Raw genomic sequence first — 24,355 nt, forward strand, 5'->3', positions numbered from 1 at the left:
TTAAGTGTGCTTTTGACTTAAAAGGAATTTTTTTCTGTGTGCTTAAGGAAAACCTTAAGGTCGGAAAGGCATGATGAAACCTCTGCTTGTTACAGTAGCTCACCTAGTATGGCCCCAGTGGCAAATAGGAAGCCTGATCTGCAAATTACAAGGTTCCAACAGTAGGTATAGACAGAGAGTTATCGCAATCGCTTTGAAGAGTGGAAGGGCAATTATGGTTAAAATGATACTTTATTAGTACGGTCTTTTGTATGTCTGTATGTAATCTGATAGCATTTGTTCATATTCCCACAGCAGCAATTCCTACAGTTATGTAACTGTGTCTATTTCAATTCTGTATTGTCACTTAGTCAGATCTGCAAGAGGTTTTCACCATTGTAATGGAGTTTCACAGTGATTAAAAAGCAGACCAAAAAAATATGCAGGCATTTTTAACAAAGAACACAAGGAAAGATACTCTTTTTGATGAAGGAGAAGAAAGTCTGAATACTGCATTTTATTGATGCTGTACTACATCTACACAGCTTCTTCCGAGCCAAACTGGCACAAAGGCATGAGTCTTTCAAATCCACCTGTAGCTGGGACTACTAGGGAACTGAACTAATCCAAGGAAAAAAAAGCAACATGATTGGAGAAAAAGACTCTTAAAGATTCTGTTAAGTGTGAGGCTGAGGGCTGGCCATAATCTTTCTCCTGCATTCACAGTATATTTTATTAAATTATGGGAGATGGAAGAGGGTTCTCACGAAACTGTTCTGTTCAGAGCCTGTCTGCTGTTCCTGTACTTGTTCTGTGGTAATACCAAGTGAAGTACTTTGAGATTATTAAATCCATATCACTCTGTAAATAGAATATTAATCTCTATTCAGATATTCTTCAATATAATATATTTGTGTGCTTTAAAATTTTATTTAGTAGAATAATATGTGCTTTAAGTTAGAAGATTTTAAAATATTTTTTTTGCTTTTAATTTTTTAGCAGTTACCTGCAGAGAAGCGTGCATCTTCTGATCTTAGTATTGCAAGCTCTGAAGAGGATAAGCTTTCTCAGAATGCCTCTGTTCTGGAATCTCTTTCTGAGAAAACAGAGATTAATGCAATTGAGGACAAACCCAGCGCTATATTTCCAGATGACAAAACAACTGGAGATGAATCTGAGGACATTAAAATTAGAAAGATGGCTGATAACGTATGCAGTACTACTGTTGGTGATATGAAAGTGCAGAATGGTTCAGTGCCAACTGGTGAAGATGAGCAAGGCAAAATAGTGCCAGCTGGAAAGACTACAGAAAGCCTGGAAAAAACACATGAAGGTATGGAACCCCAGAAAGGAGGGAAAGAGCTTGATGTGGAAACAAAATCAGAAATAAAGGATGAACCCAACCTAAAAATCGAGAAAGAAAATTACATGGAAAATGAACAAACAGAAGATAATGAACTGAAAATTGTATCTGCAACTGAAATGAGTGTAGAAACTGAAGAAGACATTTCTAAAGAAACTGGTGAAAAAGAAGAGGAGAACAGAACAGATCTCTCAGAAAGCAAGGAAGAAAAGGTCCCTGCAGAAAATACTACAAAGCAAAAGGACGATAAAGATGAAGCTCAGAAAGAAGCGATAATAGACACCACTACAGAAACTTTACCTAATGTTGCAGATAAAGTGGCTGATGAAGAAAAGGAACTGCTAAAGCATGGAACTGACAACGTTAAGGAGATGGATGCTATTGCTGAAACACAGATCAGTGGTGGGGATAAAATACCTGAGACAGAGGATAAGCCAGTGGAAAGTCAGGCTAAGCAGGTCCATAAGATAATCAGCTCTGAAGAAACTCCATCAGAAAGCCAAGATAAAGCGATCAAAGTAGACAAGAAACTGGCAGAAAGTGAAAATGAGGATATTAGTAATATAAGAAGCATAGAAGAAAAGGAGATCAAAGACTCTGGAAAAGATGACGTAGACCACAAGGCAATACAGAGCAAGCCTGAGGATATTTCTAATAAAGTGGTGGATAAACTGACTGATACGGACCAAAATTCAGAAGAGCGCAAACCTGAGAATATTCAGGACAACAATATTCAGCTAGACAAAGAACATTCAGAAGTTACTTCCGAAGAAATAATGAAGAATAAGCTTCAAGACATTGTCAGTGACCAAGCTGATGATTCTGAAGTCACTCCAGTCCCCAGTATTAGTATTAGCACCGAAGAAAATGAAGAGAAAGTCAAAACAGATAATCAAGACAACACTGAAACTTTACAGCAGCTAGAATTGGAAAATATAAAGGAAAATGATGCAGATTCAGGCACCGGTTCTACAGCTGATAACAGCAGCATTGATTTGAATTTGTCAATTTCTAGTTTCCTTAGTAAAAACAAAGAGACAGGTTCAATATCTTTACAAGTAAGTATAAGCAATCATGTATTTTTATATAAAATCCTGTGTGAGTGTAACCTTAAAATTATCTCCCAAGTTTGACCTTTTTAACAAAGAAAATTGAGTGAGAAACTAGTATGACAGTGTGGAATATAAAACTGTAGTAACAGAAGTATCCTAGATTGTGCATTCTAACAATGCCTAGATTTTGTGCAGCTATGCAGCAAAACTAGAAGCCACACAGCTGCTAATTATTTTCTTACATTATTGCATAATTGTATCTTGAAAATGTAGACTAGCATATAACAGAAAGTCTAACAATATTACAGGTGAAGATTTGTGAACAGTTATAGTTCAGAGCCGATATTCCAGAAGACTAGTTCAATGCCTTTCTCTGCACAGAACCCCTCTTTAACGGGACAAATCTTTTATGATATCCAATCTTATATTGAATTCCTATCACTTCTGTCTTCTGCCTCTTTGTTTAGATATAGATGAGCTAAGGCATACAGACTCTCAGGTTTGTTTATTCCTGTAACACTGTATTCGTATGGTTGTACTGTATCCATGCAATTATGCCAGTATGAACGACCTTATTCAGAGGAAGAACATTCCAGATTATGAACCTTATTTATAATCTTTATACTAACACGATTATAGCCTTACTAGGATAGTAACTGTGTAACTATGGGTTTGAAGAAAAACAAACGCCAAAAAACAACCAAACCCACAAAAAAACCCAAACCAAAAATCATACCCTGGTACAGCTGTGCTAAGTGTGACTTCAAGATGTGTGCAGTAGCCCTAACACAATAGAGACACAGTTTCAGCTGGGGTCTTTCTTCTCTTGTACTGAAACAATAGCAGCTCTGAGAAGTGAAATTTCTGTCGGCAAGATCATCACATGATTTTGACTAATATATACGAATAAAAAAATAAACTTCTTAATTTAATCTATTTCCAAAGCAGAAGTAAGTAGATGAGTAAATTGCTATTCAGTTTCAGTACTTTTTTTCAGAATTAAATATCTTTTTTGTTGATTGGGACAATTATGGTCAAAAAGCAAAGAGTAGTTGCTACTGTCTTCAGCTCTTGAAAATAAACTGCATCAGTTCTGTTGGGTTTATCTAGGTGGGTTGTTTTTTTTCCTTCTAGCAATTTAGATGATCAATAATTACAGTTTTCCTTTGCTGACTAGGGAAAGTGTATTAGAATTTTCCAAGTTCTTGCTGAATTAGTGAGGTACTTGGTAAGTGAGAAGAACTGATTACTGGATGGCAGGCCTTCGCAGAAATATTTGAAGTAATTTAATATTAAGGAAAAGGAGAAAAAAGGCTATAACTTAAATAATTACAGAATAACTTGTTGGAAGAAGGGTTCGCCAGAGTCAAGAAGACGCTCAATATGAGTTATGCATCTTGCTCAACTTTATTAGTTTCTAACACTACTTATATAGAACCGATACACATGCATCTTCATAAAGCAGAAATATAATTGGTTAGTAGTCTCTAAACACACGCGGTTCTCACATCCCTAATTATCATGACTAAAATAAGCATTCTGTCCATGTAGCTAATTGTGTTGCTGTGCTTCAGCCTTGTAGTTTGTTACTCCCTATTTTCCCATACCGGTCCCTATCTTTCTTGGCCCTGCACCTGCTTTCCCAGCAGCTGTATCTTGTTACAGCCACGGCCTGTTGGCACAACATAATGACTTGGTCTCAGGATTCAAGAATAGCTCGAGGCTACCTTTCTTGTTAGCTTCAGCACAGCAACTTCAGTACAATTCTGATTACAGGCCTGTTCTAATACCAGGCCTGGATTGTGCAGATCCTCAGAGATTCTAAGGCCATGCTTCTGCAGCCATTCTTCTGCAATAACTTACCAATGCTTTTTTTCAGGAAACTAGAAGACAGAAGAAAACTTTAAAGAAAACTCGGAAGTTTGTTGTTGATGGAGTAGAAGTGAGTGTAACCACATCAAAAATAGTTACTGAAAATGATTCAAAAAGTGAAGAAATGCGATTTCTACGGTAAGTGTTTTTTAAAAGTAAAATTTACAAGAAGTTAGCAGCTTATTTTTTTCCACTTTGAGTAGTAGAGGGGGGCTAATGATCTTATTTCTGTAAAATTTGGGGATTAATTTCACTTACTTTGTTAGTAGGAGGGAATGTAAATGTTTCTTAGTAAGAAAATCAATGCAAAATAATTCTATTGGACCTAAATTGTAGATGCTTTTTTCATCTTTTGTAATTTTCCACTTCCTTTGTTTTCCCATCAATATTAAGTGTTCTTTTTCATTATTAGACGTCAAGAGCTAAGAGAGTTAAGGCTTCTTCAGAAAGAGGAGCAGAGAGCCCAACAGCAACTCAGTAATAAGCTTTTGCAACAGCGAGAACAGATGTACAGACGTTTTGAACAGGAAATGACAGTGAGTTTCTGGGTTTTTGTGCTCTTAAAATATGACATCTTGACGGAGTAGGCAGAATACTACTACTAGCAGCAATCAGGTGTTTCCTTTTATGACAGCTATGGCTTATGTTCATTCTTATAAATAAATGGCAGTATTTTCCATTGTGGGGTACCCAGCTTGTGTGCTAGAACTCACCTGTTTGTCATGGCCATCCTCTGCGGTGGTACAGCACGTCACTGAACAGAATTTAGTTTTCTAATAAAATACACTGAATTATTTTTACAGAGTAAGAAGCGGCAGTACGATCAAGAAATAGAAAATTTAGAAAAACAGCAGAAACAGACAATAGAGCGCTTGGAACAGGAACACACAAATCGTTTACGAGATGAAGCAAAACGCATCAAAGCAGAACAGGAGAAAGAATTGTCCAAATTTCAGAACATGCTGAAGAACAAAAAAAAGGAGGTAAGAGACAACAATGATTATATAGAAAATAAAGAGTATGGGCATAATGAATGTTGAGTTTAGGTCTCCCAGAAGCTTTGTCAACCTCACGTGTTTTACTGAGTTGTGGAAAGGTTACTAGCAATATTATTTTGTTTTACAGCCTAAAGTGAACTACAAGCAGCTAAGAGTAATATTTAGGTATTGACTTAATCTAGAAAACATCAAGTAAGAAGACACTATTTTTAGTAGAATCTTTAATAAAATACTTTCTTTCAAATAGTAAATAAAAAGTATTTTCTTATCAATTATGAAAAATATTTGAGATTTCTACTTTAAACGAAGTCAACTATACCTACTTAGTAAATAGTTACCAAATTAGAAATTTGAAGAAAATAATATGGTCGTGATTACTACTAAGAACCACTTAAATTCCAGATATTTATTTTTTTGTTAGTAATTTGTAAGATCTTTATTGAATGTGTGCTATTGTTGTTTAGGATTTCTTTATATGAAGTGACAGCAGTTATACAGATTTAGTTTTTTAACTCTAAAAGGAAAGCCAGGAGGGAAAAGACTGGATAACCTTAAATCTTTTACAGTTAATTTCATACATGTCATACAGTTAGGGCAAGATGGATAACATTTGTCACTGACACCTTATGCTGTGAATTTGTTTGCGTTAGAGTAAGAGAAGGTGATGTGTTTCCATGTGGATTTTGCATCTTAAAAGCTGTTTTATTTCATTTTCAGATCAATTGTGTAGTGCTCGTTTGTTTATAAATGGCTCCAGTGTTTGCTCTAATAGTTACTAGACTCACAGAGATTTCTTTAGAAATCTGTACTGTCCGTGCTTTTGCATAGAATGATCCTGTAGTCTGAAAGTGCATAAAAAAATATAAGCTGTATTCAGTTTGAACCATATGCTCATATGTAAATAATAATTTTTCTTCTTTTGCGGTACCTCTTGCATTTTTGAGTCTCTCTCTATTTACTGGTGATTGGGTCCTACATGGGAAAGCGGGAATAATTTTATGTATTGCTCTGAGCTAAAAGCAGATCTTTCATGGAAACAGGAATAGCATGTGGTGATTTGGACTCTGTTTGCTGATGATGCTTCCACTATTAAACAAATAGGCATTTGTTTTTGGGTGCATAGTTTCGTATTTAAAGCTTAAAAAGGCGATTTACAGCTTGAAGGAAAATGCAGCTGGTGCTCTAAAACTACCCGTGCTATATTGGAGTGTGCAATGTTGCATTTTTATAATTCTTAAACATAAATAAAATGCATCAGTGAATTAACCAATCAATAGTTGAATTAGCCAGGTTATATTTAGAACCGTTCTACTAATCTGGTCTAATTCACCTTGGACTGAAAGATGTTCCATTGCAGCATATGTGTCATGACGTTTTCTTGAAAACACACTTAATTATTGGTGGGTTTTGCTTTTAAATTCTTCAGAACCAAAGACTTACAACCAATGAATATTTTATTTGTTTGTATGATTATTTTAAGGACATAACCTGTGTAGATGTCATTTATGGTTGGAGACACTAATAATGGCATCTTAGTTTGAGACAGTGTCAGAAATAGCTGGTTTTCAGTGGAAGTTATTTTAAACTTTGAACCATGGTTCACAGCTTTACCATGAGGTAAATATACTCGGTAGTCCTTTTGCCATAGTGCTTCAAGAAAATACCACTTTTGCCGGTGGTGGTTTTCTTAACTCTTGACTATTCTAGCTGCTGCATGAAAACGTAAGCAAGAGGCTGCCATTTCTGAGAGCGCTGGGCAGCATTTGCATGCAAAAAGAGGCTGGCATATACCTCTTTCCTGCACTGCGCTGGCATACATAAAGCACGTATTGTTCCTTTTCTTTTCATTAAGCTCTTTTCACTAAACTAACATCCCTGCCACTGAAGTAATGCACGTTTCCCAGTACCTCTAGTGCTTGACCTGCATGTCCTATGTTCACGGTAATGCTTGCTGTGGAGAAAAAGTGTTCTTTTCGCCACCTTCTGCATGCTTATATACACTGTAGGTTTTATGTGAAGTGGAGAAAGCACCAAAAGAGCTGAGAAAAGAGCTCATGAAACGCAAGAAAGAGGAGCTTGCACAAAGCCAGCATGCTCAGGTAACAACGGCAGCTTCAAGCTACTAAAATATAAAAGGCAGCAGTATTCACACAGCTTGATGATTTCACTTCTTGTTGTTGTTGAGTGAATATGGAACTTAACTCAAACTAACCCTACGTACTGCTCTCTTTCTTCAAGTACTCCTATATCACATCCCATAGAGTGTAAAAATGTAGGAGCAGCAATTTCCAGGTTTGTGCTGTTACGCATAGTATTTTGTATGCTGTAGCAAAAAAGAATGCTATTTTTCTACAACAGGTTTATTTACAGTGCTTTTTTGAGTGGTAAGTACCCCATAGGTCTGTGAAATTACAAAGATTACAATGACAAATAAGTTTTGAGCAATACGAGTGCAGGGGAGGAAAATGTGTATAGTGTGTAAGCATGAGGTGTCTTGTTCATAGAAACAGAACAGATTAGGTAAAATGAAGTTATGTAAATGCCAAAGTGCAGGTGTATGGAAACTTCACAAGACATCGTCTATAATCGCGTGCCTTCAGACTTGCTGCTTTTACATGACCCACAGCTAGAAAGGTGGCTGGTATTTTAGAAAAAAAGACTGGCTTTATGATGGCCACAGCTTGTACAGAGTGAGTTTGCACCACAGCAGAGCACGTTTGGATTGAGTAACTTAAAGATTAAATGTTTATGTGAGTGACCTAGTAGAAAATAATAGCAACTTTATTTGATTATGTGTTTAATTCAAGAGGGGATTTCCCAGGATAGAATACGATTGAATTGCAGCAGTCTCCCCATACCAAGGATATCCATCTCTGAACTTATTAAGCAAACAATTTAAAACCTGAATATTCTTAGTGATTTTAGTGACTTAGTTTGTTTCCTTTGTTGGTTTCAGTTTGTTGAAGTAAGAGAGGTGAAAGAGACAATTTTAAAGGTGAAGTATCCTTACTTGGAATGAAAAATACTAGGCAAGGTAAAAACGTTCAGTTTTAGAATATCTGGAAGTTCTGTCAGTGACTACTTTTGCGTGATTAGCCATGACATTTTAAATGTATATTGCTAACAAACAGCAGATCTGATGCCTTTTTTTTTTTTTTAAGAACAGAAAGCTATTTCATTATATTATGACATAGGAAGTACATTGTGTCCCACAGGGTGTTGCTCAGGTTATGATTCAGTCTTTTCAGTTGTCTTCATGTACGCTTTTCAACGCACAAATGCAGGATGTAAGTCTTAAAATGCAAAGCAACAGAAGTTTTATTTCCCTCATTTTCTAGATGTGTGTTTTCTCCTTCTGCTCATATGTGCTGACCAATGTCACTGCTGTCTCCAAACTAGTTAGTACAAATTTAGGTATTTATGCACTATTAATAGTAAAAAGATCAAAATTACAGTAGTTATTAACTCTGGGCAAGACACTAAAGTTTCACACAAATGCAATATAATACGTCTCTCTGGTGTTTATTGTTTGTTCAGCACATGTGAGAAACAGTGTGTGACTTCTATGCTGTGTGTGCAGTGAAACCATGTATTTTAAAGACGTCCAGGTTGATTTTAAGATACTTACTGGGCAAAACCAAGTGGTAATTTAAAAAAGGTGGACTGCCTTGCACTGTCTGCCTTTTAACCATCCAGCATGTTCTTTAGTAAAGTCCACGACCTTTGTTATATGTGATGCTTGAGTAGATGTGGGAAGTGGAAAGGCTGGAGTGTTTTCTGAGATTGCCTGGTTTATCTTACAGTGTTAGCAGTTATAAAACTTCCTAAGATTTGCCATGTAGAGAGAGCAGCAGTGATCTTTAAATGATTGAGTAAAGCTCAAGCGTAACTGCTCTTTGGCCATGACTGCACCAGAACAGTTTTCCTTCCCTCCATTCCTTCCAAATCAAAAAAATCCTGGCGAATTAAACACCATGTTAACTGTGTGTCTGCACCCTCATAGTAATAAACTTGTAGATTTCTTATCCTTTTCATCTAGAAAGGGAAACAAACCAGCATTTTTCATCAGTCCGTATATTTGATTAGGTACATCTGACTTAATGTACAGATGTGGCCTTCCAGTTCCTTTTGTAGCCTCATGTCTGTCGCTGTCAACTTACTCCTCTGGTTTTCTGTTACCTGTCTAAGCGTAAGTGCTGTCCATGGGGAGAGATGGAAGCCTCATCTATTAATAACTTTGTGTGAAGTTGAAAACCAGGATTCTTCTGGTCATAATAAAAAGTACTTTTAATGAACATTTAATTCCCTGTGTTACTTTTAGCAAGTAGCAGAGGTTCAGTAAAAAAATAAAAATACGTAGCTCAGGACAGCTTTCCACTGATCATCTGTAGCCAGTGCTGGTTTCCTGCCTCATCCTGTCTCCCTGCTGACAGATCACCTTCAACACCGCTTTGTTATCTGTAACAGCAAATGCTTCAGCTGCCCACCTTGGCTCTGATAGGACACTGCCATCATCCTTTCTTCTGAATTTTGTGCCATGGTAGAAATACCTGCTTTAATTTCTTGATCTTCAAGTGTGTGTGTGTGCATGCTTGCATGCTTGTAGATGGTCAGTTTTTGGTTTTGTTTGTGGGTTTTTTTATAGTTGCAAAGAAGAAAGGCAACAGTGTGGCCCTGGGGCATGGGAGGGGGCATACGGGGACTGCATCAGGCAGATGGCAAATCGCTTTGTGAGGAGCCAGCTCAGCTATGGTGTGACAAGCTTACCAGTCCTGCAGAAAGCAGCTCCTGCAGAAGCAATGTGTGTCTTTATAGCAGTCATGCAGAACTCCCAACCTCAATATCTTTGCATTCATGAGAAGACAAAACCACTGGAGACAGAAATCTGAAACCCAACTGTGTAAATAAATAGGTGTTAACTAATCATCCAAAGCAAAATAACCATATATACCTTTGTTTTCTTACATTCATGAATAATTAACCCTTGACATGATGAGATCAACTTTATATTGAGTACTTGTCTTTGCTAGCTTTAAACCTGCAGCTGGTTTTGATGAGAGACAAGAGATGGAATGAATTGCAGATTGCTAGCTAGTTTGTTGCCTTTGGGCTTATTTCTGAAGGTATTATTTAAACATTAAATATTCTCTTACCTACTCTCTACATAGAAAATACAAGAGATGCGTAATTTTATAGCTGAGGCGTGTTAGCTCAGATTTTCATAGATGTATTTATTTTCGTATATAGCTAATGCTGAGAGAACTTGGAGTTTCATTAAAATGTAACATGGTTGGAAAAACACAATTAATTTACCTCTTTTGGTTTTTAACAGGAGCAGGAATTCGTGCAGAAGCAGCAACAAGAACTGGATGCATCTCTGAAGAAAATTATTCAGCAGCAGAAGACAGAACTAGCCACTATTGAACGAGATTGCCTCAACAACAAACAGCAGCTCATGAGAGGTACCCAGCATCAGATTCTTTCTTTAAAAACAGACATTTTGTTGTATTTTAATAAAACAATAGTCTGTCTTAAAGTTATGAAATCAAAGACCTTCATGACTAATGTAGAACTGTAATAAAAACATTTGCTATGGAGTGGCAGGCATTGTTCTTAAAAGGCACTTGTAGGCCACTTGTAAACTTACCCGAGCAGGTAGACTGGGAAGTATTGTATTGTACTTTCTGAACCAGCCTTCCTCTTTTTTCCAGCTCGTGAAGCTGCAATCTGGGAGCTGGAAGAGCGGCATCTACAAGAGAAACACCAGCTCCTTAAACAGCAACTCAAAGATCAGTACTTCATGCAGAGGCACCAGCTGCTTAAGAGGCATGAAAAAGTTAGTGTTGACTTTGACACTTTCTGTTGTGTATTATAATATCTGTTTTTTTTAATCGAGTAGTCTTATGATCTCTGCTGGCAGCTGTTTGCTTGCACAGCCAAGACCCACACAGGTATTTTGAAGCTGTGTATGTTCTGTTGAAATAATAATAAAAAAAAGAATTAATAGTCTTTAACAACTTAGTAGTATGTTGGACATATTTTTCCCTTCTGATTCTTAAAAAAACCCCATCCAACCACAACATCAACCTTTTAAAATTTTTAAAACAACCTATTAAAAATACCAAATTCTGCTTATACACCAAAACTAGTTTTGGCTTGTGTTTAAACAAATTTACTCATTAGTAAATCATCCTGGAATTAAATGAACAGAATGAACTGGATTAGCTTTTGGGCAAGTAGCTAACAAGTGTCTCTTCATAGCTAAATCCTATAAAAGCCCGGATGACAATGCTTATTTTCCACAAGGCATTTTGGTTTTTATAGAATACAGTAAACAGAGTAGCTTGATTTTTGAACCAAATAGAGAGATATTATAGGATCTCTTTGGTGATCAGAGCATGAGCAGCCTTGGTTTTGGTTTGGTTTTGTGTGGTTTGGTTTATCCCCATAATGGCTGTTGCTTTCACCAGCTTTTGCAACAAACTGACCCTTCACAACTGCAGTAGTGGAAGCTGAGTTCCGCAAAAGTTTCTCCCTTTGAATAACATAGACTTTTAAAAATGCAAATCAAGAATTGAACAACCACTGGTTGTATTTGTATTCTGTAGGGCATTAGAGAATTTCATGTGGGTTGGGCATGATCCAGAGCTCTCTGGAATAAGTGGAAGACCCCGCCTCCTCTCCATTGATACCGCTAGGGCTGGGACTGGTTGCTGTTGAAAGAGGCTGAATCAAACAGGATGTGTACTGATGAAATGAGATGCAAATAATCTAACAGAATAGTTACTCTAACATTTCCATTTGGTTAACATTTTAGGAAACAGAACAAATGCAGAGATATAATCAACGCCTTATCGAGGAGTTAAAGAACAAGCAAACGCAGGAAAGAGCGAGACTGCCTAAAATCCAGCGAAGTGAAGCAAAGACTCGAATGGCTATGTTTAAGAAAAGTTTAAGAATCAATTCGTTAGCCTCTCCTGATCAAGATCGTGAAAAAATTAAGCAGGTAATTAATTAAAACAGTTTTAATAGTGTAAATACTCAATGTCATATAAATGTGAGGCTGGGATAGAGTGCACTCTCAGTAAGTTCACAGATGGTACAAAACTGGGTTGATGCACTGGGTGAGGTCAGAGGAGGCCATCCTTCCCCCCTGCACTGGTGAGACTCATCTGGAGCACCGGGTTCAGTGCTGGGCTTCCCAATACTGGGAACAGACATGGGTTTACTGGAGTGAGTCCCACGAAGGGCCTTGATGACTGAGGGACCGGTGGGGCTTGCTATAGGTGTTTGGGATACCTGGAGTGCCTCAGCCTGGAGGAGAGAAGGCTCAGGAGGATCTTAGTCATGCGTATAAGTACCCAGCGGGAGGGAGTAGAGAAGGTGGAGCCAGGTGACAGGATGAGAGCCAGTGGGCACAAGTAAAATACAGAAAATCCAACTTAAACATAAGGAAACACTTTTGTAGTGTGAAGATAGTGAGACACTGGAACAGGTTCCCCAGAGAGGTTGTGGAGGTACTTAGAACTCAACTGGACACAGTGCAACCTGCTGTAAATGACCTTGCTCTGAGCAGAGGGGCTGATCTCATTGTTCCTTCCAGCCTCAACTGTTCTGTGATTCTGTGAAATATTTTTAAGAATACTTGATTGTTGTGAGCTTTAGAACTAAAACTGTAGGTACTCACTCATTCTCTAAAAGGGAATGTTGTGAAGAGGTTTAGAGGTCTGCTTTCTACTGATGCACGGAAGTCCCAAATCATGGTTTTGTATGGTGAGCACTGGAAGGATGACAAATCTGGAAAATAGCCTCCCGTAGCTGTGTAACACCAGCCTTAACTGACACTTGCAGCAGCGCTGCTGTGTCACTTAGCTTCAGAGGGAGATAATTTCAGGAGTCTGGAAGTGAAATCTGTTGTGTTTTAAGGAAAAATTAGAGTGCAGACAGAGAAGTGGAACGATAGACAAAACTCTGAGGGCATTCCCTTTGCAAGAATTCTCAACAAGAAAGAATAAAGAACACAGTTATTGTTTAAATCTTTAAGACCCATTCTTTTCAGTTATGCTGTATGTGTTCAGTTACATACAGGGTTTTGACTCAAAATGTTGTATCTAGAGGCACAATATAAACCATCTTCTTATTTTTAATTTTAGTTTGCTGTTCAAGAAGAAAAGAGACAGAAGAACGAGAGACTGGCTCAGCATCAGAAACACGAAAACCAAATGCGGGACCTTCAGTTGCAGTGTGAAGCAAACATCAGAGAACTGCATCAGTTACAGGTTAAAAATAGGTGATACTAAATCAGCATTCAGTGGGAAGACAGGTCAATAACAGATGCAGGCAAAGCAGAAACATCTTTTCCTTCATTTTTACAGATTAATGTAGGGGTTTTTAACTTGGCTTCCAAAGGCTTGCAGCATACTGCTTAACCAGATTCATACACTTACATAAAGTAATGAGAAAACATTTTAAATGCAAGAAGAGCATGAACCAGAAGCAAATAATCACTTCTAGAATATCTGTCAAGTTCCCAGTGCTATTTTCTGTAGGCAGCATTTCCTCATAACCTGGTTTTGCTGAAATGTCATTAACCAGAACAGAGGTAGAGGTAGGCAGCACCGGGCATTACCCACAAGATGTTTGTAGCAGTGCACGGAACGAGGTGGCCTTTACAAAGTGCAGGCTGCCATTTGTACATCAGCTTCTGGAAGGTACTTGGAAGGAATTCTCTTCTTGCAGTAAGGAACTTGTTTTGTCTCTTTTGGTACGCATTTTGTAAAAGTTGCTGCCATATATCAGCGGCCAGATCTCCTTTTCTGTTCAATCGGCTTTTCCCTGTTCCAGGGACACAAGGCAGTTTTAAAGCATTAAATGATCACCTGCTGATAACCTCTGTGTAAAGAAATCTTCCAGTGGCCAATGAAGCTAGTTCTACTCTACTCACTTTCGTACGTCCTGCGCAAACAGTCCCTGACTGTGCTGCTAATACGCCTGAGTAAATCCCCAAGTACCGTGGGAGCCTTGTGAGAGTTTCAGCTCAAGTAAAATTGAGCAGATTAGGGCTACTCTGAGCTTCATCAAGAAAAATTGGTCCCTAGCTGCACCCAGGTCTAGCCAAGGGCTTGTAATTTTTTTTTTTATTATTATTTTTTTATTTTTTGTTCCTGTGGTTTTGTACTCTGCGTCAGACCCAGCTGGGACTGGAACCCTGGAAACAAGAATGTGGAGTTCAGAGACTGCCGTCACCAACTGCTCAAAAAATCAAACATTTGACGTAGCCAAATACTTATTTTTGTTTTCTTACCGTGCTTCAAAAGTCCTCAAAGTTAGGCAGGTGCCTGTGAACCTTTCTGAGAGGAATGTGAAGCCGATGTGAGGTTTGATTATCCTTTTCCTTTTTATAGGGCGATTCTGAGGCTGCTCCTGCAAGCGCATTTCTCTGTCTCTAAGCCCCATTTGTTAGTCTCAGCTCCTTGGCACGAAGCATTGAAATATTTCCAAAAAACAACCTCCTTCGTAATGTAATCGAGTTTAATAAATTATACAAACTGTCTTCAGAAAGCAAAGCAGAAATACTGTGTGACCTCAAAAAGTATTATTAGGCAGTGAAACAGTTTTGAGTAACAGTGTCAGCTGCTGCCTTAATGATACTCAACAGTATATTTGGATTTACAAGTATTTCTGCTCTTAATTGGTTCTGATGGAAAGATCAGCTTTTGATAATGCAGCCTCGTAACGTACTTTTATCTTGTAATTATTCACATCACTATTTACACAGAATAAGCTAATTAAAAAGAATTAGGACAACATATGTCACTGTACAAATGTTGTGTTGCCTAATCTGAATTAGTTTTACATAGGGATTATCTTTATCTTGTTTTAAGAATGAAAAATGCCATCTACTGGTTGAGCATGAGACTCAGAAGCTAAAAGAGCTAGATGAAGAGCACAGCCAAGAACTGAAGGAATGGAGGGAGAAATTGAGACCAAGGAAAAAGGTAAATCACCCATTTATGAATCAGCAAATAATCAAGAGTTGAACCTGGCAAATACAGACAATACAAAAAGCATCGCAGAGTAGGAGAATCGAGCTGCTGTACAGAGCTGCTGTAGTTCACTGAGTAATAAAAGATGTTAAAAAAACTGAAAGCTGAGCAAAGGGCATGTGCAACAAAAAAGGCTTGCATGTTATGAGCCTCTTAACCGTGTTGCCTTTTGCAGCACATGTGCATCTTTGCATATAAAACTTCATAACTGGAGGTGAATCTGCTTTTAAGATTGTATTTTGAAGCCAGTTAGTTACTACAGAAATTGAGTGCTAAATAACAGATAGACAGTGGTGGAAGTTGTTTTATATTTTATTTTAAAATGGAGAGTACTAGATTTTCACGCAGTTCAGAGAGTATCCTACAGGCATATTATATTCTGAGCATGCGTGTGGTAGTTGTCTTGCAATTTCATAATTGCTGGGTGATTATTTTTTTTTTGTGATGGTGTGTGAAGTTACAATGTTGCGGCTACAGTATGTCACCAGCGTGATGGGTTTCTTGTACTTTGCCTTGTAATCCTATGACATTCTGATCTTGGGTTTAGATGCTGGAAGAAGAATTTGCCAGAAAACTGCAGGAACAGGAAGTTTTCTTTAAAATGACTGGAGAATCTGAATGCCTTAACCCTTCAACACAAAGCCGGATTTCCAAATTCTATCCAATCCCCAGCCTTCACTCCACTGGGTCGTAACTCTGGGAACTGTTGTAGGCTTTTTTTCTTATTTGGAATTCTCCATCCTCATTGTCTAACCTGACTTAATCTGCCGTGTACATCAAAGGACCTAGCGCTTTTTGTTTTCAGTGGAGACAATCAGTGTCATGATCAGTTTCTTTACTTCTCTGAATGGAAGAAAAGAGCTGTTGGTGTATAATGGTAATGTTATGTCCTTCGGCTGTTTCAAGAATAAGTGGGGGTTTTATCTCCGTCTCAAAAAGGACGTTATCTATGGTTTTGACTTTAAGCCTAAAATATTAATTATACTCCTTCTGATCACAAAAAAATGGTTTCTCACGTGAACATTTAAACAGTATCATATTAGTTCTGCTACTGTGGTTTTAGGTGTCTGATTTCTCCACAGAAGAATTCCACAACTGAAGCTGCCGTGAGAGGTTTAAAATTTTGTAATGCTGAGCAGTGTCTTCAGAGCAAGGACTGAAACTAATCACTCAGAACATGCCAATAATCAGAAAAAACAAGCCCTTATCTTTAAACAAGATTGGTAAAAGCAAAAGCCTTCGCAACTTCTTTAAAAAGAAGCCTCTGGCATAAATTAAACTGAGCTGATCTCCATGACACATTTTGTCCATTAGTTCCATAATGAAATGGGGTGCTAGTTTAATTAATACAGTGCCTGAAACACATAGATATGCTAATCCTGACAACAGGCTTGTGTTTTGTCATTTAAAAAAACAAAACTCCTTAGCATTGTTGTTACTGTACAAAACAAGATTTCTTGCTGCTACTGCCATTTTTGTTGTAAATCCTCACCCTAAAATATTTTGCACTAAAATATGTAAAGGTGAAAGAAATGCTAACTTTAAAATGCACAGTTTATTATTTTCCTTAGCTATTACAGGTGGTTAGTTCTACAAATTGAAAAACTGTAGAATGTATTTTTTAGCAAGCAGTGTGCAAAATGCACGTGGTTTCTCTAACTGTACCTGGAATGGGTAGAGCCATTTTTCTGTTCTTACCAAAGCCTGTTCATTTAAACTCCATCAGGAAAGTGGAGGTGGATGGTCATATTTATAAATAACCATGGCTAAAGTCTGTTTTGATTAGAAGTGTTAGATTTGATTTTTTTATTTTAGTCATTTTATTTTATAGAAAGATTTAAGTTAAATATATAGACAAACTACTTTATGAAGCTGGGTTTTTTGCTTTTGTGTTGCCACGTACTAACATAGGCAGTTTTTATTTTTCAAGTTCATAGAAGTACAGTAAGTTATTTACCTGACTGATCTGCAGTGGAAAAAATCTGACGTTTCTTACGTAGCTGGTAGGGAAATACAGCTGTATTAGGTCACTTTTACTGCACTCTTTTTGGTGGTTAAGAGTTTGAGTCATATCAAGGCAGTATTATAAACTGTACTTTGGTATGTCGGAGTTCAATTTGTAAAATAGTATTAGTATTTGCTTTCTGTCATTTGAGGCCTGACTTTCTAGTCTCTTTGGGTATCAACCGTAAACGTTTTGTTCTGCTAGCTTGCATTAAATGTGCAACTGTTGACCATTACATGACGTTCATTTCATGGGAACAGTATTGCTGCATGTGAATGGACTCTCAAATTAACACAGGACTTTAATCAGGTATGGTTGAAATCTTGGATGCTGAAATCCTTGAATGCTGAACAGATACCTTCTCAATGAAGACACTTAATTTACAGCACAGTAAAAAAAATAATTGGAAAAATGCATGTTTTAATTTAAACTTTGTAACGTTTTGATAGCATAATTACTTTAATAGCTAGCCTTAATTTCTGGCATTTTATTCTATAAATGTTTATTGTGTACTGTTGTAAATTCACATACCATATCTGTAGAATGTTATTGCTGAAGGCAAAGTTCTTTAAATCGTTTGTTCAGGAGGGTGAAAAATGGCTTTGAAGGCCATTCACTTTTTAAGCTCCACCATCATAAATTGACTGTTACTAAAATAATATTAAATAATCTTCATCTTTGTATTTAACAGAATTTGGTTGCAATTTCACATGAAGTAGGCTCAGTGCTTTACTCGGGGAGTAGACAGGACAGGCAGGTGTCCCCTTCTCCATTATCTCTACCTTCATCCTCAGAGGGAAACATTAATCTTCGCCTTACGTTTTTGGCAGTTGCAGTGATAACTTGCTAATATTCATTGGCGTACCGTTTACCTCTGAGTCTTTTAAATCTTTTATTTGAGGATCCTTTCCACACCAGCCCCTGCCACCTGATCTCATTGTAAATCGTACAAATAAGTAAGGGAGTTCTGTGATGGAGGGATCAAGTGTAGTGACTGAAGCCTTAGCGGGTGCTTGGTCAGGTCTCCGGGTGTGGAGCACTGTTACGCAGTTGCAGCTTGTGAACTGTGCTGAGACTTGATAGCGAGTGTGAAAATGTGTTTTTCTGGGGATGACAGGAGCCAGCATGGGTACTCACACATTTAGACTGATAAAATTGGTTTTAACTACTGCAGAACACGCAAGGTGTACAATATTCTATCAATATCAGAAAATTCAATTAAAATGGTATTAGTCTCACCTAGGCCTGGAAGGATCTCCAGAGATACAAAATCCAATCTCTTTGCTATCACTGTCACCTCCCTTTAACAAATGTTAGAAGCTCTGTCTCCAGGGTAGTTAGGTGTATTTTCCTTAACCAAAATAATGTACTTTCTCACTCAGTGTTTGGCAGACCTCATTTTTCCCCACGTGCCCTTCAAAAGATCCTGACGGCAAATCAGTATTTGCTCACCTTTGCGTTCTACTACATCATAAATACTGTCCACAGGAAAATGAACAAAGGCAATAAAATGCATGAATCGCAGTGCAATATATTGGTTGTCCTCCTGTATTTACAACTGATTTTCACAAAAAACCCTGCCTGCAGGCCCACGGCCTCTGACAGATTCAGACCTCACGCCTTGTTCTTCCTGAGCTCTGAAAGCAAATTTCAGCACGTGCTAAGTCAGCTTTCTCGGGATAGGGCTTTGTAAGTACAGGAGCCAGGGGCTCTGCCAGCACCCCAACAGTCGGGAGAGCTCGGCTGTTTGCAGGATCTTGTAGTCCTCTGCTGATGCAACAACCTCAGGTGGCCTTGCTGCCCCCGATCTTAGGAGATTCTGCATCTTGAATAAATTGTGCATCTCACCTGCGCGGGGCTGTGGGGACGGGCTACCGGCCGTGGAAGAAACAGGCTGTGCCTCAGCGCTTGGCCCCCTGGAGTCCCAGCGGAGAGTCCCAGGGGAGCTTTGCTGTTTACTTTGGTGAAGCAGAAATACTGATTCCCATAAACCAGATTTGTTTCTTTTCCCAAGCACTGTGCTGTCTCTGCTGGATACAAGCAGCACGTACAGCATGCTTGAGGTTGCTATGATTGATTAGATAGATCCTGATTTGTTAACACCTTCTGAAAGAAAACCTTTAATTGAATTGACACCTGAATTCAAATTCAGAGGTGGCAGTACCGCGCTGTCCTGACCCGTGTCATTCACGCAAAATGATCTTTTCACATCACTTCTAAAATGCTGACGCTCATTCTGAGCTGCGTCCTTTTTAAACTAAAATTGCATCCATGGGTGTTCAATATCTAATCAATTTCATGGTTAAAAAAATTATTCTTCTGTCCCAGAGGACTGACTTTATTATAACTCCATGCTGCTGAATTTTTTTTTCTTAATAAATAGGAAACTTAGTACCTTAACTAAGACAGCAGAGCAAAGCAGTAATGCCATTACTTTCATCACACTGTGATGTCTTTTATGACAGCAATATCACATAGGAAGTTTAAGGTGTTTCTCTACCTGGAACAGTATCTGTCTTGCAAGTATTTCAAGGATGCCTTTGGTGTAGGAAAGATTTGAATAAGGTCTTTTGAATTCAGGCACTTAAATCACTTTTAGGTAGCCTGAGTGTCAGAGCTGCTGTGTAGCTGCATCTCCTAGGACCTGAGAAATGCTCATCTTTTGCTGAAAACCAGGGAACAGACTTAAATGTGCAATTAAATTCAGTGCGAGTTGTTGCCGCTGAACTACTGCTTTTTGGTTAATCTGCCATGGGGAAGTGGGGCGAGTTTTTGAGGACAGTGACTATATGGGTATTGAGGAAAGGGCAGGGAGGATGGTCACTATGTAGGTAACTGGTTTTTATGTTAGCATTTACAATCTGGTGGTTTTACTTCAAAATCTGTACTTCGGGATCTCAGAAGCTTCTTTGTGTTGATGTGTCCACACACGTTTCCCATTCCCAGACTTCTGCCATCTTCACAGCAAATGCAAAGCAAGGTCAGAGAGAATTAACCTTCCTCATTCCCAGGCAGAGCCGAGGCCAGTGTGTCCTGTCATTTCTCAGTCTTACAAAAGATGAGAACAAATAAAGGGAAGGAGAAGACAAAGGAACTTTTACAGTGTTTCTCTATATTGCTTGCAGAGCTTTTAGTTGTTCTCCATCCCCTTTCTCTCACCTCAGCCCTCACACTTTTTCATTTCTGTAGCTGCTTCTGCACATCTGGGCATTAGGGCAGTCTGTGCCAGGGAAAGAGGACAACCTCCTAAATAAGAACATGCTCCAGACCAGCTTGTGAGTAAGGGCCCATGTGCTTCCACTGTGCTGAAAGCAGAAGGGAGAGGCTGAGCCCAGTGACGCTCCAATCTCCCAAGATCTCTTCCCCAATTACCAAGCTAGACGGTAAAGCCTCTTTCTTACTGCTTATCGATCCTAAAATAACAGAACGAACAGAAACTAGGAAGGCACGTTGAGTGAAATATCTGCGATGTCGAGCTGCCATCCCCCTGTTCTGTGAGAAAGCCAGGCAGGGTGCTCTTCTGTGATGAAGCACACACGTTTGAGGCACCCCCAGCCTTGTGTTGTCCCAGCAGTTTCTTGAATGTTGTGTGTTAACCGCAAACCAGGTTATTTTTGCCTTACAGAAAGCGACCAAAACTCATGAGACGGATGAACAATTGGCAAAGGGTCTCTATGTACAGCTCACGGAAGTGAACTTGCAGTAGCAGCCATACGACGGGAGGGGTGGGGGGGTGTTTTGTCTTATTTTTAGAAGTAATTTGATTTCATGGCTTTCTGTAGAATATTGTAATAATTCTGCTGTAAATACAATAAAATCACAGTTTGCTGAGATGGCCTCTGTTTTGTTGATGGAAAACCTGAATGAAATACAAGGGATGTTTGAGTGAATGGGACAAATCAGCATTTTTAAAATAACCGAGTGTAAAAAGTACTTAACGTTGTGTAACATGTGGCTCCCTGACTAGAACAGCCCAGGGCAGGGGTGCAGATTTAGCACAAACCTGAAAATACAGTTTTCAGTGGCTGCCCTGCCCTGTCAGCGGGAATATAACTTGGGGTTGTAGGAGCTCCAGTTTGTCACCCAGTCCCTGGGACCCCTCGTGGCAGCCACCCTTCCCACTCAGGCACGGGGGAAGGGACGAGGTGTGGCTGTTGGGCAGGGCAGCCCCCCGAGCAGTGGTGACAAACAAACCGAGCTGCTATAGGGCTGCGGTGCCTTGGACCTCTGCTCCCCGCCGCTGGTCCTGCCCCACCACACAACCTGCGAGCATGGGGCGGAGTCCTGAGTAGTTCGGGGGTGACTTCAGACATCGGGTAATACAGCTGCTGCACCTAAATACAACAACGTGCAGTATTTTTGTTGTTTTTAAGAGAGAATTAGAAGGAAATGTCTCATCTCAGCAGAGCCAGAGGGGGAGTATAAACCACTCGGAAGGATGCAGGCTTTATTGGCAAACACTGCAAGGTGCTGTGCTCGGGAAGTTGACCTGGCTCATGCCAGCCTTTGCTCTAAACTGTCCTCAGCCACGATGTGGGAAGAACACCAACATTTTGCATGGATAACATTGGAAATAAAAATAGACGAGGGGATTTTAAACCTGGACTGAAAACAAGCAAGCTTTTTTCCTTTAAAAATGAACCACGGACCTGCTTTGGCCAATACCTGGAACTAAAGTAGCACTCCAGCGTGCGTGTGCGTGTGCATGTACACGTGCGTGCATGGCCCCAGGAACACCATAAAGCTGATGTGGTGTCACAGGCGCAGTGACCAGGCGCTGTGTGAGGGGCTGCACTCCTGCACCGAAGCACCGGCCTCTGCCAGGCAGCACTTGCAGCTCAGCCATCGCCCAGCCACTGCCACAGGACTTAAACTGTCAGCACTCACTGCCCCACTGCCAGGGAGAAGGTGACGGTGGTGGCACCCTGGGACGATGTGCAGAGGCTCCTGCTAAGGTGACTGGAAACCGCTGACACCTGCTTCCAGCTTGGCATCTGCTTGGGCCACGTCCCAGCGATGAGACACAAAACAGCCACCAAAGCCACGTCACAGTGCAGCTGGTACCGACCCACCAACAGAATGCTGATCAGGCAAGCCTGGGGTGAAAAACACAGTTTAATGGGGCTGTTTACATTAAAAATTATTTCCCCCCCCCATTTAAAAAAAAAAAAAAGAAGAAAAATAAAAAAATATTTTTTAGAAGATCAACGAATTACATGTAAAAGTGCTTCGGTTCGGTCCCTGTGCATGTCACGTGTCACTGTGCTGCTATAAACAGACATCGCAAAGCGCGTGGTGACCCAGGCTCCCCGCAAAGCACTTGCATGTGCTGCACCCCACTGCTGCCCCAGCCCCCCGGGACAGTTTGGCCAGGGAGCGGGGCTCAGGAGCTGGCGTTAATGCACACGGAGCGCTACAGCACGGCAGAACTGCTGAGCTGGGAGGGCATCGCTTCCCACAGCAAGTCACGGGCTGGGGTGGCGGCGGGTGCTGAGCCCAGGGGTGTGACAGCTCTGCAGCGGGGGCCACCAGCAGCCACGGGGAGAAGCCAGAGCCCGGCTCTTGCTGCCTGTGTCACTCGCCCCGCTGCAGCAGCTGCACGTGGGCAGGGCTGGGCTCAGCGCGTCACTGGTTGGGGTACGTCGGTGCAGACCCTCAAGCCACAGCCCCACTCAGCACCACCAGCACCTGCCTCAACGTGTCCTCCGCTCAGGGCTGGCACATCGGAGCTTGCGGCGGGGAGATCCCAGCGCTGTGAGCTTAGACCCAGGGTTTCTTACAGGGCCTTTTGTCCTGCGGGCTGAACCTGATCTCTGAAAAATCGCGTTTAGTGGGGAGGGATTGCCTTCTCTTTTTCTTTTTGCTGGATAGGTGGCTAGCTGTAAAAAACCAGGTTTCTTACATAGCTGGGAGTAATACAAGCCTGGACCGGGTGAGGCAGGAAGCCCTTGTCAGCCCCAAGACACACAAGCCTGGGAACTGGGGGCGCAAAGCCAAACATCAGCAACAGGACAAAATACCCACATTATGGCCATGCTGGGCGCGTAAAAGAGCCATTCAAATCTCTGCAGTGACACCGAACTATCAAGTCTACGTGGTTAGAGCTGATCAGCAAGGACATTTTAGCATTAAGGCAGTGAAGACTCAGGCTAATTCTTTATAGGCTGCTGGGAACACTGCCCAGTGCAGAACTGAGCTGCCTCTTTCCTTAAACCCCAACGCTTCTTCTCTTTCTTCTGCCAACATACACTTGTTCACCTGGGGACAACAAAGTAAAAGGAGGATTATTTTAAAAGTTCATGTCGGGTAAAAAAGACAAAAGACCCAAAACAAACAAACAAAAAATGGAGCCATGTGGGTTTTCCAGCAGTTCCCAGAGACGGGCTGGTGCCTGGGGAACCCTCCGCTCCCTGACAGGCAAACCCTGCTCTCCTGGGGATGGCAGATGTTCATACCTTTCTCCCCTTTCTCTCCTTTTGGTCCCCTGTGCCCATGGCGTCCTGGTGGGCCCATCAGTCCGGGGTCACCTGAAGGAATGAGAAAACCAAGTTTTTCCTTGAGCATCACTGGTCCGTGAACAGGGACAGGCCAGGGTAAGGAAGACCAAGCTAGGCTGCTGCACGGTGCCACCTCCACCTCCACCGTGGGGAGGTGGTGACCTCTGCAGTCACAGCGCTGCTTCCTGGGTGTTACAGGGCTCGAGAGGGAGAGGAGGGCAAGCCTTACCTTTGGGTCCGGGATAACCCCTCTCGCCCTTTTCCCCAGGTGGCCCCTGGATGGTCCCGTATGCTGGAGAGGGAAATGAAGCAGAGGACGAATGAGCAGAACAAACCAGTTACAAAGGGCTTTGTGCTTAGGAAGAGAAGCAGTGAGTCACACTGGAAGGACGTTTCTCTAGGTTAGATGGGATTAGACTGAGAGCAAGTTTTTTAAAAAACGTTTTGTAGCCAACAACATCCCAGGGGCAGGCTGCGATCTCCTTTCACCAGCGCTGCTCCGCCACCCTCGCTGGGTGTCCTGTCTGTCACCAGGGCCGGGGC

At 40.5% G+C, this 24,355-nt stretch overlaps 2 protein-coding genes across 4 annotated transcripts in view; one reads left to right on the forward strand and one right to left on the reverse strand.

The window, feature by feature from the left end:
* SLK (STE20 like kinase) overlaps window positions 1–21,146 on the forward strand; it is a 52,099-nt gene extending 30,953 nt beyond the window's left edge. The window contains exons 9-19 of one of the 3 annotated variants that reach the window (XM_080402554.1): window positions 982–2,400; window positions 4,274–4,404; window positions 4,679–4,802; window positions 5,070–5,249; window positions 7,271–7,363; window positions 10,597–10,726; window positions 10,976–11,100; window positions 12,082–12,270; window positions 13,418–13,543; window positions 15,149–15,262; window positions 15,858–21,146. In XM_080402554.1, the coding sequence (XP_080258680.1) occupies window positions 982–2,400; window positions 4,274–4,404; window positions 4,679–4,802; window positions 5,070–5,249; window positions 7,271–7,363; window positions 10,597–10,726; window positions 10,976–11,100; window positions 12,082–12,270; window positions 13,418–13,543; window positions 15,149–15,262; window positions 15,858–16,004 (2,778 nt within the window). In that variant the 3' untranslated portion in view covers window positions 16,005–21,146. Of the gene's footprint in view, window positions 1–978; window positions 2,401–4,273; window positions 4,405–4,678; window positions 4,803–5,069; window positions 5,250–7,270; window positions 7,364–10,596; window positions 10,727–10,975; window positions 11,101–12,081; window positions 12,271–13,417; window positions 13,544–15,148; window positions 15,263–15,857 lie in introns of all 3 variants that reach the window. The other 2 variants (XM_080402553.1, XM_080402555.1) reach the window with 2 other exon arrangements.
* COL17A1 (collagen type XVII alpha 1 chain) overlaps window positions 18,549–24,355 on the reverse strand; it is a 47,328-nt gene continuing 41,521 nt past the window's right edge. Inside the window, exons 54-56 of the mRNA XM_080402567.1 lie at window positions 24,042–24,104; window positions 23,771–23,842; window positions 18,549–23,573 (exon numbers count right to left, since the gene is read on the reverse strand). Of these exons, the coding sequence (XP_080258693.1) occupies window positions 23,524–23,573; window positions 23,771–23,842; window positions 24,042–24,104 (185 nt within the window). The 3' untranslated portion in view covers window positions 18,549–23,523. The remainder of the gene's footprint in view (window positions 23,574–23,770; window positions 23,843–24,041; window positions 24,105–24,355) is intronic.

The sequence above is a fragment of the Falco punctatus genome (genome assembly GCF_963210335.1).
Source record: "Falco punctatus genome assembly, chromosome: 9".
NCBI classification, from domain to species: Eukaryota; Metazoa; Chordata; class Aves; order Falconiformes; family Falconidae; genus Falco; species Falco punctatus.